This window comes from Rhinolophus sinicus, chromosome 1 (genome assembly GCF_057876585.1).
Source record: "Rhinolophus sinicus isolate RSI-liver-muscle chromosome 1, RSI-T2T, whole genome shotgun sequence".
NCBI classification, from domain to species: Eukaryota; Metazoa; Chordata; class Mammalia; order Chiroptera; family Rhinolophidae; genus Rhinolophus; species Rhinolophus sinicus.
Window position 1 is genome coordinate 35,346,725 of NC_142501.1, and position 13,223 is coordinate 35,359,947.

General features: G+C 35.1%; 1 protein-coding gene across 2 annotated transcripts in view; it reads left to right on the forward strand.

Annotated features, from left to right (window-relative positions):
• Positions 1-3,412, forward strand: part of PDE3A (phosphodiesterase 3A) — a 273,155-nt gene extending 269,743 nt beyond the window's left edge. For both annotated transcript variants that reach the window (XM_019738322.3, XM_019738312.3), the window contains exon 16: positions 2,747-3,412. In XM_019738322.3, the coding sequence (XP_019593881.3) occupies positions 2,747-2,976 (230 nt within the window). In that variant the 3' untranslated portion in view covers positions 2,977-3,412. The remainder of the gene's footprint in view (positions 1-2,746) is intronic.
• Positions 3,413-13,223: the final 9,811 nt, after the last annotated feature.

Here is a 13,223-nt window from a genome sequence, read left to right on the forward strand (position 1 = left end):
TAGTTTCATTGGCCATCTCATCGCAATTGGAGACTTTTTTTTTTTTTTTTGGCTATTGTTACTTTCTCCTACTCCTTCTCCTCTTTCTTCTTCTTCCTCTTCTTTTCCGCCTCCTCCTCCTTTTCCTTTTTTATTTTTCCAGATTATACATTATAAATCAGTACTACTTCAGTAAGTAATCCCAAATATCCCAGCTGACTCTCTGATAACTTGTACTGTTAACCCTTTAATGAAATCTCAATTAGAGCAGAATTTCCCATGAACCACTTTTTCATATCATTATCATTTTTATCACTTATGAACATGTCACCATTTACCTGGGATTGTAGAAGTATAGTAAAATAAATTTCAGGCACTAGGCATGTGGCACAGGCACTAGGAAGAACACAATTCATTTAGTAAACTCTTACTGGATACCTACTAAAGTCTGGGACTCTGTGGAGATAGACACAAAAGGGAAAAAAGCTTCTGTCCATAGGGACGTTTGCAGTCTAAAGGGAGGATCTTAGCCTAATTTCTAAATTATCTCCCTACGTCTAAAATGGTCACTCAGATGAAGGTACTGAGAGTTACATTATATTCTGGTTGGTTAGAAAAGAACAGACTTCTCTTCTAAGCTCAAAACCAGCTGCCTACTTTACCTTTCCACTTGAAGTCCTCCTAGATACTTCATGTTCAACATACCCCAAAACTCTGCTCCTCATCTAAGGTTCCCTTTCTCAGTACATTGTACCACCATCTCCTCAGCTGCTCGGTCCAGGTAGTGCAAGGTTGTCTTTGATTCCTCTGTGTATCTTCATTTTAGTCCAAACCGCCAACATCATGCAGTATCCTTCCGCATGAGTCACTTCTCTCTCTGTCTGCTACCTTTCAAAGACTTTGTAAGATTCAACATAATGGTAGCCACTTGTTCATTCTCTGTCTTCACACTATAGGAAAAGCTCTGTGATGAAACCATTATATCCATCTTGTCTATCAGTGGATCACCAGATGCTCGCACACTTGGTACATATTAGATACTTAATAAACAGATAAGGAAATGGAAGCCTAAATAGTGAGTTATGATATCAATGCAAAATTTTTAAAACATCTTATGTTTCTTCTGTTGAAATTTATTTTACTACACTTCTTCAGTCAGGAGATGCTATGCTGTGAAAACTCTCTTTAATACTTCCAAATTGAAAACATTAAATTGTATGGTCATTAGAAAATGTAATCTAATTATTAAGTGCATATTTGCTAAGCCTTGTCATGTATAAGATCTGTATAGGTCTGTACAAGGCTCCCTCAAAGAGGCTATACTCTAATAAAGGAGCTGGAATAAATGAGAATAAGATAAGTGCCTTGAAGGATGTACATTTTAGGGGACATTGGTTTTGTTATAAGTGACAAAACTCCAATTGAATGAATATATAGGAAAGGGAAAATTATTAGTTCATGTAAACATGATGTTGCTAGTATCAGAGCCTACTTGTTCTGTTCTTGTCTCTGACTCATGTGCCTGACAGCTTGTTCTTTCATCCTTGCTTTCTTCATGAAGCTGGAACTGTAACAAGCTCTATGTTCACTTCACTCCCGATACACAAGCAGAGAATAAAAGATATTCAGTCCCCATTCCCCAACCTCATACTCATTCTCATTGTCATCAGCAAAGGTACCAGAGAAGGGCTCTAATTAGCTGGAGTTAGGTTACATATCTACTCACCAGACCGTTACTGTGACACAGCTATGTTATCAGGAGGTGGGTGGGCAAGTAGAGTTTGACAGCCTTTTTCAGAACTACATAACTAAAAGGAAGGATGAGAGTCCCCCCTAAATGTTCTGGGATGTGCAATTACCAGAAAAAGGAGAATGAGAATGTGAAAGAAAAAAACAAAAAAACAGGAAACAGAATCTACTCTGAGAAGCATATATGGACACAAGAGAGTTTAGGTGAGAGAGAGAGAGAGAGAGAGAGAGAGAGAGAGAGAGAGAGAGAGAGAGAGAGAGAATTTCTTCGAAGAGGAATTCAGTGAAATCTGAGTGTATCTCAAAATAATAAATAGACATGAACTTTCAGTGACTGAGAAGAGCATTTCAGAAGGGGCATGAAAGTACCAACTTGAAAATTGGAGAGTTTAATGTATATACAGAAAAGGGAGCAGTTGAGTATAGATAGATACCAGACTACAAATTGAGGAAGACTGGAAAAGTGTGCCTGTGCCAGCTTGTGGGAAACCTTTGAGAGGAGTGTGAAATTAATTTTTTAGTCCACATAACTAAACATCACAGTAAGTTTAAAACCATCTTTAATGAAACCAGTCATGTAGACTCTTATGAGTTGAAATGGTTAACAAAGTAAAGGAAGACGTAACAAAGTTATTCCAATAATCCAGGTCAAAAGTTGAAGGAATAGGAGTAATACCAAGATACAAACAGAACATTGTATTGGACATTACCAAATATTAAATATGGTTCACAGTTATATTAATATTAAATATGGTTCACAATGATATATTAAGTGTTACTGCCATCTTCCTCTTACTTCCCCACTCTCAAAAACAACATCATTACAACATACAAATCAAATATATGTATGTATGTATGTGTATATATATATATGTTATATATGTGTGTGTGTATATATATATATAAACATCTATATATCTCCATTTGGATACATGTTAACTCCTGTTAATAATGTGAAAAGAAATAACTGTCATGTATTTAGCACACAAATAAGTAGTCTAATTTGATGTTTTCTCAGGAAAGAAAACTTTCAAAAGGAGGAAAGTCTACTGCCAAATAACTCAGCACCTCCTACAGAACCACAAGATGTGGAAGGAAGTCATGGAGGAGGAGCAGCGGGTGGCAGGCATCGATAATCAGTCCCTGGACCAGTCTCCCCAGCAGCATTGCTCAGAACAGATCCAGGCCATCAGGGAAGAAGAAGAAGAAAAAGGGAAGCCGAGAGGAGAGGAGAGCCCAACCCCATAGCCAAGCCAGTGACAATGGACAGAATGAGCTGTGTTTCCAAACCAAGTGACTTGTCACAGACTCTTCAAGCCAGCACAACACTTAGACACAACACTGTAGAAATACAAGAAGATGGGCAAATGGCTATTGCATTTTGAGATTCTTCGCATTTTATGTGTTTATTTTTACAGTGAGGTACATGGTTAAAAACTCTTGCTCAGAGAAGCTTTCACATTGCAACACCAGCTTGTAAGGATTTTTTTTTTTTTTTAAGGAAATATATTTGTGTGTGTGTGTATATAAGCTCTCACATAGATACATGTAAAACATTTTCACACACACACATACACACTGAAAGCCAGGATTACTGGCTCCACAATTTAGTAGCATTGATATTAAGATATATAGTGGTCACTGTGATATAATAAATCATAAAGGAAAAATAAAGGAAAACAAAGTAAATGGTGCGGCTTAGCAGGGGAACAGTGCAGCAAATGTAGGCTACAACTAAGAAGCTTTTGCTGTTAGTACTGAGGGATAAAATTCCAGAGAATTATTTGAATTCTTATACATCCTGCCAACATTGTGTGTGTGTGTGTGTGTGTGTGTGAGAGAGAGAGAGAGAGAGAGAGAGAGAGAGAGAGAGAGAGGAAGAGGATTGAAAGGGTGCTTGTGTGTATGTATATTTGCATGTATGTAAAGAGAGATTTTTGTGGTTAGTAGTTCGTAGAATTCCAGCAGCAGATGACTCAGCACATGTGAACAAACAGAAGGAAGTTTGCTCTGGAGTGTCTTAGGCAGCCATTCCAAAAGCCTTCCTCCATTTAGTTTCAATAAAGGTCTCTGCAGAGGGAGGGTATTCACAGGCTTGGTGAGAGGGCCACGTGATTGGTACTACTGCTACACACCACTTGGAGGCTCTCTATCACCAGCCTTCAACCTTCCAATCTACTCGCCTCATGAATGTATAGGAGCTGTTTTTCTCTGAGTATGTCTGTCACTCAACCTGAGATCAAATCACCATTTAAGGGGATGGCATTCTTTGTTCATAAACACCTAAGAAGGAGCTGGAGTCGGGTCTTTTAATCAGGTTAGAACTCTAAAAGCTTTTCAGAAAAACGTGGGAAATTGCTCTTAAGAGTGATCTCCCATGTCTTAACTTGCTACAAAATGTGTATGGTAGTAAAAGAAAAAAAGAACAGCAAACAGAAACCCACTACAGGATACGTAGCGAGAGATGAAGGGGAAATTTCCAACCTAGGGTTTGATGTTTGTTGATGTAGTGAAAGTCCAATTTTTGGCAACTGTTGAAGATTGGCTTTTTTAGGTGGCAAAGGTCCCACTGACCAACCCTGTTGTGGTATTCCATATGCTGTGTAAGGGGTAGCTTCTATCTGCAATCTGGCCCATTGTCATGATTCTTTTGGCAGGGAAGATTACGGAAGGATTTTGGGGGACTGGGCCGATTATTGAAAGTTTTATTTTTATTGTTATTTTTTTGGTTTGTTTATCTACACTTGTTTATGCTGTGAGCCAAACCTCTATTTAAAAAGTTGATATTCACTTTCAATATTTTATTTCATATTATTATATTTGTCATGAATAGTTATCTTGATGTAAATATAAAGATTTTTTGTTTGTTTCTGTAGATAGTAAGCTTTTTTTAAAAAAGGGAAAATGAAACATTTTTATAAAGTTCTATTTTAATCACCATTTTTATACATTGAAGCTATCTCCAAGCCCAGTAAGACAGTGATGATTCATTTGCATGGAGGTCTATGGACAGCCACTTATCTACCTATTCTAATGTCTATGATAATCTGATACAGTTCTTTTGTGCCAATTAAATGAGGATGCTGCAATGAATGTTTATTCACTAGTAACTTTTCCTAACTTTTGGGTCCATGACTCCCAAGTGAAAGACTTTTTTAATCAACACCGAATGCCTATCATTGGTGTCTATTTCTTCCCAATACTTTTTGGTTATAACTCTTCCTTCAGTACCCTATATCTATGCTCATCATCTAAACAATCTTAGCTTCTAAGTAACCCTTAATTGTGATTTCTACTTTTTATTTCCTCCGAAGTCATAGAAGAGTGTTTACATTAAAAATGCCTTTGTTTCTCATAAATGGTTATTTTTCCCTTCTGAAGCAATGAATTTACAATAATCTATGGCATTTTCAAACTAGGCAAAGATAATACAATCAGAAGTAAACATAGTTTCAAGGCAAATTTCCCAATAAGTAGGAAAATGTGGACAGGATCAAATTGATGCAGACTCTACCTAAATAATGAGAATAATTATTTTTTGCTAATTTTTTGTGTTAACACCAGGTCTTCATTATCTAGGACTTACTGTGTTGTTTTCCATTTTCTTTGTATTACCTGTGTGCCTCTATGTTTGCAAAAGTTACTGTGAGTCAAATACATTTCCCCAGTGAACTTAATTCTTCTCCTTCCTTTGCAAATAAGAGAAGAAACACACACACACACACACACACACACACACACACAAGTTATACTCACATACCCTTTGTATCTAATTCCTTAACAAAACTAATTTTTTCCCTTTCTCCAAATGCCATTCATCTCTAAAATAAATATAAGTTGAGGAAAAAATCTAGGAGTGAAGTAAGCAGAATGTCAGGAAAACAGTTGAGTCTGTAACTGTTTTGGCAGTTTCATCTAAGTTGCATGGCCCCAAGTAGGGCCAGTCTGGCTGCCAAAGCAGAGGTCTTAGCAAATTGCCTGGTTTTGTTTGTTTTGTTTTGTTTTGAAGTACATGAAATAGTGATGACCAAAGCAGTTAGAACCTCTTCATTCCATAATTGTTCATCAGTGTAGGAAAATTGATCATTTTTTCTTCAAAAATAAATTTCCAGTATATTGAAGATAGAAGTCATTTGAAATAAAGGAATGGAGGTTCATCAAGTATGTAACTTTCATACACACCCAGTACATCTCAAAGGATACTTAGGGACATAACAATAATAATTTTTGCTAGTGAAGTTCTCTCCCTCCTTGGCGACAGCAATATTACTGTGTTCACTTCCAACTCCAGAACTTAATTCCTTAAAAGTGAATTTGTTGCAATTTCCTACATTTTTATCTGAGTCTATTTATAGGTGCCATTAGATAAACTCAGGTCTTTCAAATGAAGCAATTTCTAGCCCAGTTAGGGAAAAAGGATAATTGTATAGACAGCCATAAAACCAATGGTAGGAACAGCTGAAAATGGTGACCTTGATACTCTGTTAAAGAAAAGACCAGGTATACCATGAGTGTTACCCATGTTTTTTCCAGCATGCCCATAGAGTGTCTTTCCAGTTATCTAAGCCAACCTTGATATTTGTTTCCCTTGGTGAAAACACCACTTGAATTTTTTTCTTTTTGTTTTATCCTAAGTATAAAAATTTGCTTTTGTCATTTATATAACACCTGGTTTTGTTCTTATTCGAAGATGAATACAGTTGCTCTGTAAAGGGATATATCTATTAATATATTGGTCTTCATCTGATAAGGAATTTCCTCATATCATGTTTTAAAAAATATATACTTTCTAAATGCAGAATTCCCACTTCTGTCTGTTCCATTTTGATGGGATTCCAGAACAAATCCTAATCATTGCAATCCCCCTAAAACTAAAGAAAGGGGATTGAGTCTCATGTAGACTGTTCATATTACACATATATATTGCGATTAGCTCATACTTCCTGCCTCTCTTGATTTGCAGTTTCCAGATGTCCCTGTCACTTTCCCAGAGAACTTTTTTGGAAGGTAAAAGCTGTGCAAAAGGCATGAGACTCAGGCCTATACTTTGTTTAAATGATGGAAAAATATAAATTATTTTCTAAGTAATAAAGATATGAAAATTATAATTGTAAATAAAGTCTAAAGTTTGAAATGACTGCTTTCCAAAAGTGAACTATTTGTGTGACGAACAACTCCTGACTGAGAAGAGAATCATCAAATATCATTTCTGTTCTACTTTGGGAGGTCTTTTTGGTGCTTCCATGTCAGTATGTGGATCTCCACTGTCCTTGTCATTTTCAATATTTCTAAAATAATAATGAAAACCACAATGAGGGTCTTATTGTCCTCTTCTTCTATCCTAATCCTAATTCCCACTTAATTCCTTTTCTTGTTTACGTGCCATTTTGGAAATAAACTGCCTTTTAAACTGACAAGCCTCCAGCAAAACAGAGTTCTGTAAACTTTCATAGTCTAGAGTAAATCAAGATTATCCTGTTCTAGAGATTATCACTAATGTGTGTGGGGGGAAAAAATCAATAAAATTTCAAATGCTAATAGATCAATGCCAGATAATTGAGAGCTAAAATATCTATATACTTTGAAACCAAAACTGAGTTTCTTTAATTCACCTTCTTTCCCAATAGGCAGGAAGATACTTTATGGCCATTGTTCTAAGGCGTTCATTTTTCTCATGACTTCTCCATGAAGAAAAATTATGAACTTCTTGATACTGTCAGTCCATTTTTCTAAGCTAGTCAACAATGTGCAGCTTTAAATTAATACACAGATTAGCCATTTTAGGTGAACAGCATTCCAAAATATAATTATTCTTAGAATTTCTAATTGGAGGGAAATATACCAGTTTTAAGGCCTGTATTCGTATCTGTTTGTTCCTCTAGAAAATATTCAAATTGTTATTGGGGTGAATTAATTAAACTATAAGTACTGAGTACATTGAACTATAAACCATGCATTCAAGATCTTAAATTGAGGTTTCCATAAGCATTTGTATATTTCACACTAATGAACTGTGTCAGAGAAGAACATAAACCTTCTTCAGTCTATATTATGTACCATGGATGTTAGGCAATTTGTGCTATTGTCTAACACATTTCACTTGTTAAAATGATACAGCTTTTATCTTACAGGTGCTTTTACATTACCTGAACTAATCTTTATGTTCAGACTATCAAGTCATTCTAATAGCAGGTTAACAGTGGTGACAAAAAATAATAGGGTTTTTTGTTGTTAAAAATGTTTGAAGGTACAAAACTAAAGATTAAGGTTTTGTTTCATTGTTGGGACTCACTATTAATCTGCTGACTTAAAAATACTGTTACAGTATATATTACTTTAGTGCAGGTAAGACTAAAAACTATATGAAATGACTGCTTTCCAAAAGTGAACTATTTGTATGACGAACAACAATGTACAGATGGAAAAGAAAATTGGCTTTCAACATATGCTTAAGGCTCTAAAAAGGATCCAAATTATCCTCCATATTGTACTGATAAATTTGATTACCTTGACAGATGTTGGTATCCGTGGATTTCTGCTTCTCTGAGGAGTTGCGGAATACAGAAGAAAAGACAAGTCTTCTCCTATTGATAAGTAATGAATATCTCTACATTCAGAGAGATTTCCTCATTGCTTCGTATCAAGAAGGTGTGTTTTAATCATGCAAATAACTCAATCAAAAATTCTTCAAAGATAGTAATATTTATCATCATATGTAAGTACTATTAAGAATATTTAAATTGGATTTATTTTTCGAACCAAGCTGTTAAATTTTTTATTTAATTAAAATGAAATCCACAAAATGGCATTCCATGGTATAGAGATGCTAAATATATTGATATAATCAGAACTAATATTATGTAACAAAACTGAAAGGAAGAATATTTGCTTCTTTTTCTAATGTCCTTCATGCCTCAGGGATGAAAATGTTTTATGAAGGGTTCAATAAATATATGAGATAGATAAAAAATAAACTTAGTCCCAATAATTTAATTAGATTAAGTGTATAAATTATAGTCCGAGTTCTTCTGAGCTACCCCAAGAAAAGGGAATGTACTATCCACCAATATATCATGTTTTAGGTTTTAAAATAGATGGTCTAGTAATGTAAATTATGTTTTACTAAATTCTAATGGAGTTGAAAACCTAAATACTTACCTCTATTACTAAGAAATATTAATTCTTATTAAGCTTGACTTTCACAAATGAAGCACTGACCAGTCAATAAACCACACCCACTAAGTTCATCTGCCAAGAGTGATCAAGTGGTAGGTTGGAATTTGAAATTTATAAATAGAAATTCACACAAAAAAAATTTTTAAAGCTTTATGCTTTAACTAAATTTTGTGTCGGTAGAAATACCTAATATTTCAAATGATACTAAATCCTTAAAAAAAAAAAAAAAGTATGGCTTCTCCTCAATTTCACTTCTCTGACTCAAAGTTATCAAAGGAAAAATAATCAGATATTCTCTTCTACTGTAATAAAGAGATTGCCGTTCACCTTAAATTCTAATTGGTCACACCTAGTTTCATTGTGTAGCTCATGGTACTAAAAAGCCAAAAAATAAAAAATAAATAAATAAAAACGAATAAACAAAAAAGCAAATGAGAGCTGTGGATTGGGAGTGAACACTACATAAAAGTTCAAGGCTCATCCCAGGACACCACTGCATTTTAAGACAAAACAATTTAGTTATCAGTTACACTGAAGTAAAGAGACATAATAAATCGTAATTCAACCCTGACTTTGTTTATTACAATCAGCACTTGAACATGATTCAGAATTTGAATTAACTTTTGGAGCTTGGAAACTGCTGCTTGAATACATATCTTTGCAAAGGAAGGTTTCATTTTGTTGTTAATTCTAGTAATTTTACTCTCTATATAGCAAACTATATGTGAAATTAAAAGTAAGTGTTTAAAGATGTTTTCTTTCTGTATATAATTTGTTTGCTAATAGAATTTTCCATTACCTTTCTCTTAAAAATTAACTGATTATTTTTATGACTCAGAAAACATATAACAGATACTTTGTTTTATTTATAGGCATAATCCAGTACTATAGTGTTGCTATCTTTAAATAATGACCCTAACATATCTATATATTACTTGTTAGTGGGATATAAATGGCTTAAACTTTAGCATATGTTTGTTCGTTAGTTTAAAAATCACTATTTTTAATACTCTGTAAAATATTTGCATGGGATTTTTGCTGTGTTATGTTTGCTTAACTGTGTGTTTTTCATCTGTGTGTGTAATTCATTTCTTAGTATATTCTCACAGAAGAACTCATACCATTTTCATTCCAACAAGGCCAATTTGTTAGTTGACAGCACTGGAAATAATATCACTGAAACCACCCATACCCTGATATTTCTTCCTTTAGATTTTTATCATGCAAGTTACAAAATAAAAATTGGTGCTTTTATGAAATTCTGAAACTCACTGCAAAATAATGAAAATGAAATTCTCCCTGGGTTTCTACAATGATATAGGATGTGCAACTAAAAAAACTTTATTTGGAATTCAGACTGTTTTTTGTTTTGGTTGGTTTGGTTTATTCAGTTTTTGGTGTTAAAATGTGTTGATTCCTGATGGGACAATTGTCCTGATCAGTTGTTATCTCTTCCTGACATAAAACTGTCTTTGGAAAGTTAAAGTTAACATGTCTCAAATATTTGACTTTGTAGGATATTTGTAAACCAGAGTGTATTGCATTAACTTAATTTAGTATTCCTAAAAAGCAATATTTTCAAATAACTGCCAACCAAAGTAACAGTGTAGGAGGGATGTCTTTTGTACATAACAATATAGTTCTCACCACTCTCAACAATTGAATATGTTTATTAATTAATAACTTTCCAAATTTATCAATTTTTAAAATTCCAAGAGTGAGGCATTGGACTTAAGTCATCATTTTGCAATTGAAAAATAAATCTCTCCTCTCACTTGTGTCTTGCACTTAATATATGTAGCGATACTTTGTATCATCCTATCACAGGTATTTGTTAAGTGACGTAGTTAATGGCTGATAAATGTTTTGTAAAAAGTAGAATCTGTACAGAAAAAAATATTAGATAAATTGCATTTATTTTTATTATTTTTTATCTTAGACACTATAATGATGTTCCTTTTTTGCCAGATTTACTGGAAGTGCCTCTTGGTTATATATATATATATATATATATATATATATATATATATATATTAATATTACATAATACATATTCAAAGATTATTAGATTTGTGTCACAGATGATGGATGTTGATATTACAATGTGAAGATAATGTATAATATAAATATAATTCTGTGGTATCATGTTTGATGTAGTTATTTGTTCAACCCAAGTCCTCCATCCAGCCTTTTGAAGGCATTCTTTCCTGTTATATTCAAATACAGTGGTTGTACCTAGCCTCTACTGTAGCATGACAAACATTGGCCTTCCTACAATTTCCAAGGCCTCCTGAGAGCTTCTATGCCCATAGTCATATCTCCCTCCCTATCGCTGATGAATTCTTAGCCATGTTAACCTTCATCTAACTTACTGCAGCTAAGCTGTGTCCTTTTTCTAATCAAATAGCACCAAAACCAATATACTCAAATTTCTGGCATTAAGTTTCAGAGTCCTATAAAATACACAGTGCTATTTATCCTATAAATGCTACAGTTTATCCTATAAAGATTGTCTATGGATTCCTAATACATGGGCTATTTGGTTGTACAGACTCAGAATTATTTTTGTTCTGTGTGTTTGAACAGGTTTAGAAAACTTCGAATAATTCAAAACACTCAGAGTGTTTTAATTAACTCAAATATAGTCCTAAGAAACAAAAGTAAAATGTGATTTCTACCCAAAGTTCCCAAGGAATTAATTCTTGAAATATATTGATTTCCCCACTACCTAAGACAAAATCCCAACTCCTAAGCCTGGGATATTCAAAGCGGTCTCCACTCTGGCCTCAAACTATCCTTCCACCAAAGGAACTAGCCACTTATCACTTACATTTCTATGTGTTAGGCATATCAGTGGAGTATTTACGCACTCTGCTTACATACATTTTATTTCTCCCTTTGCACACATGTACACATACACACACATTCTTCCAGCTATACACAGCACAATAGGGCAAGAATGACTGTGTCTTCTTTAGTTGTTAATTTTATCCCTCTCCCAGAACTTTCTTCTTATGATGATGCTCTGGTCCTCAATGGAAGGGAGGCAATAGATGGGTAGTCAAGTCTGAACCTCCATCTCTTTTGTGCAGTTAGGTGCTGTCAAAACTGGTCTTGCATAAGACCACATTAACCTTCATCTAACTTTCTGCCCCTAAGCTGTGTCCTTTCTCTAATCAAATAGTTAGCACCAAAACATTTACATGGTAGGGTAAGAGAGGTGACAATGGGTAGGATCTAAGGGAGCCTGGGATCCAGGCCAGAGGAAAGGGATGGCCACAGCCACTGCCTGAAACAGAAAACCTCGGAGATCAGATGACTGTGTCTAGCTCTACAGATCACCACTACGCCTGCTGAACACATGAGGTAGAGCTTGAGATATGGGTAACACACCCTGACTGATGAAAAGAAAAAACAAATGAAATTACTTCTTAAATGATGAGAAAACCTTCTGCTTACTAGGATAGATTTAAGCAATAGTCTTGCTTATTTTAATTCTGGAGCTATGTACTTTGTATGCTGATCATTCTTTCTGACAACCTTACTGGCTTAAGAAAGGAACCCCAGGTCCACCTCTGCTGAAATCCGTAAGATTGGAAGTATTGCTGAGCGGCCCATGCTGTCTGTATCCTCTGGACTACTGGGACCAGACAGAACTGGATGGGGGGAGGATATTGCTTCACACTCTGTGGTTAGTATTTGTGAGGTGGGGGTGCGATACAGCTCTTTGCTTTGTTGTCAATTTGACTGGCTTTTCGTGGCTAGATGCCAAAGGAGAATTCATTGAAAAGCTGGAGGTAGCGAACAATGATGTATTACTTTTCTGTTTCTGCCATCATAAGTTCCCACAAACTTGGTGACTTAAAACAATGCAAATCTATTAGCTTACAGCTCTGTTGGTCAGAAGTCCAGATGGGCTTGGCTGAACTCTCTACTTCGGGTCTCTCACAAGGCTAAAGTCAAATGTTTGCCAGCCTGGGCTCTTCTCTGACATCTGAAGAATCTGCTTCCAAGCTCACTCAGGTTGGCAGAACACAGTTCCTTGTGTCTGCAGGGTTGAGGTCCCCATTTCTTTGTTGGCTGTCTTTTGGGATTTTTTTCTCTGCTTCTTAAGGTCACCTACCTGCCTCCTGGTCTTTCTCCTTTCACCCATTTCCATCTTCAAGACAACAATGGCACAGGATTCCTTCTTACACTTTGAGACTTTCTGACTTCCTCTGGGGACACATCCTCTGTGTCTCCCACTGGAGAAAGTCCTCTGGTTTTAAGGGACCATGTGATTTTATTGGGCCCAAGTATTACAAGATGATCTCCTTATT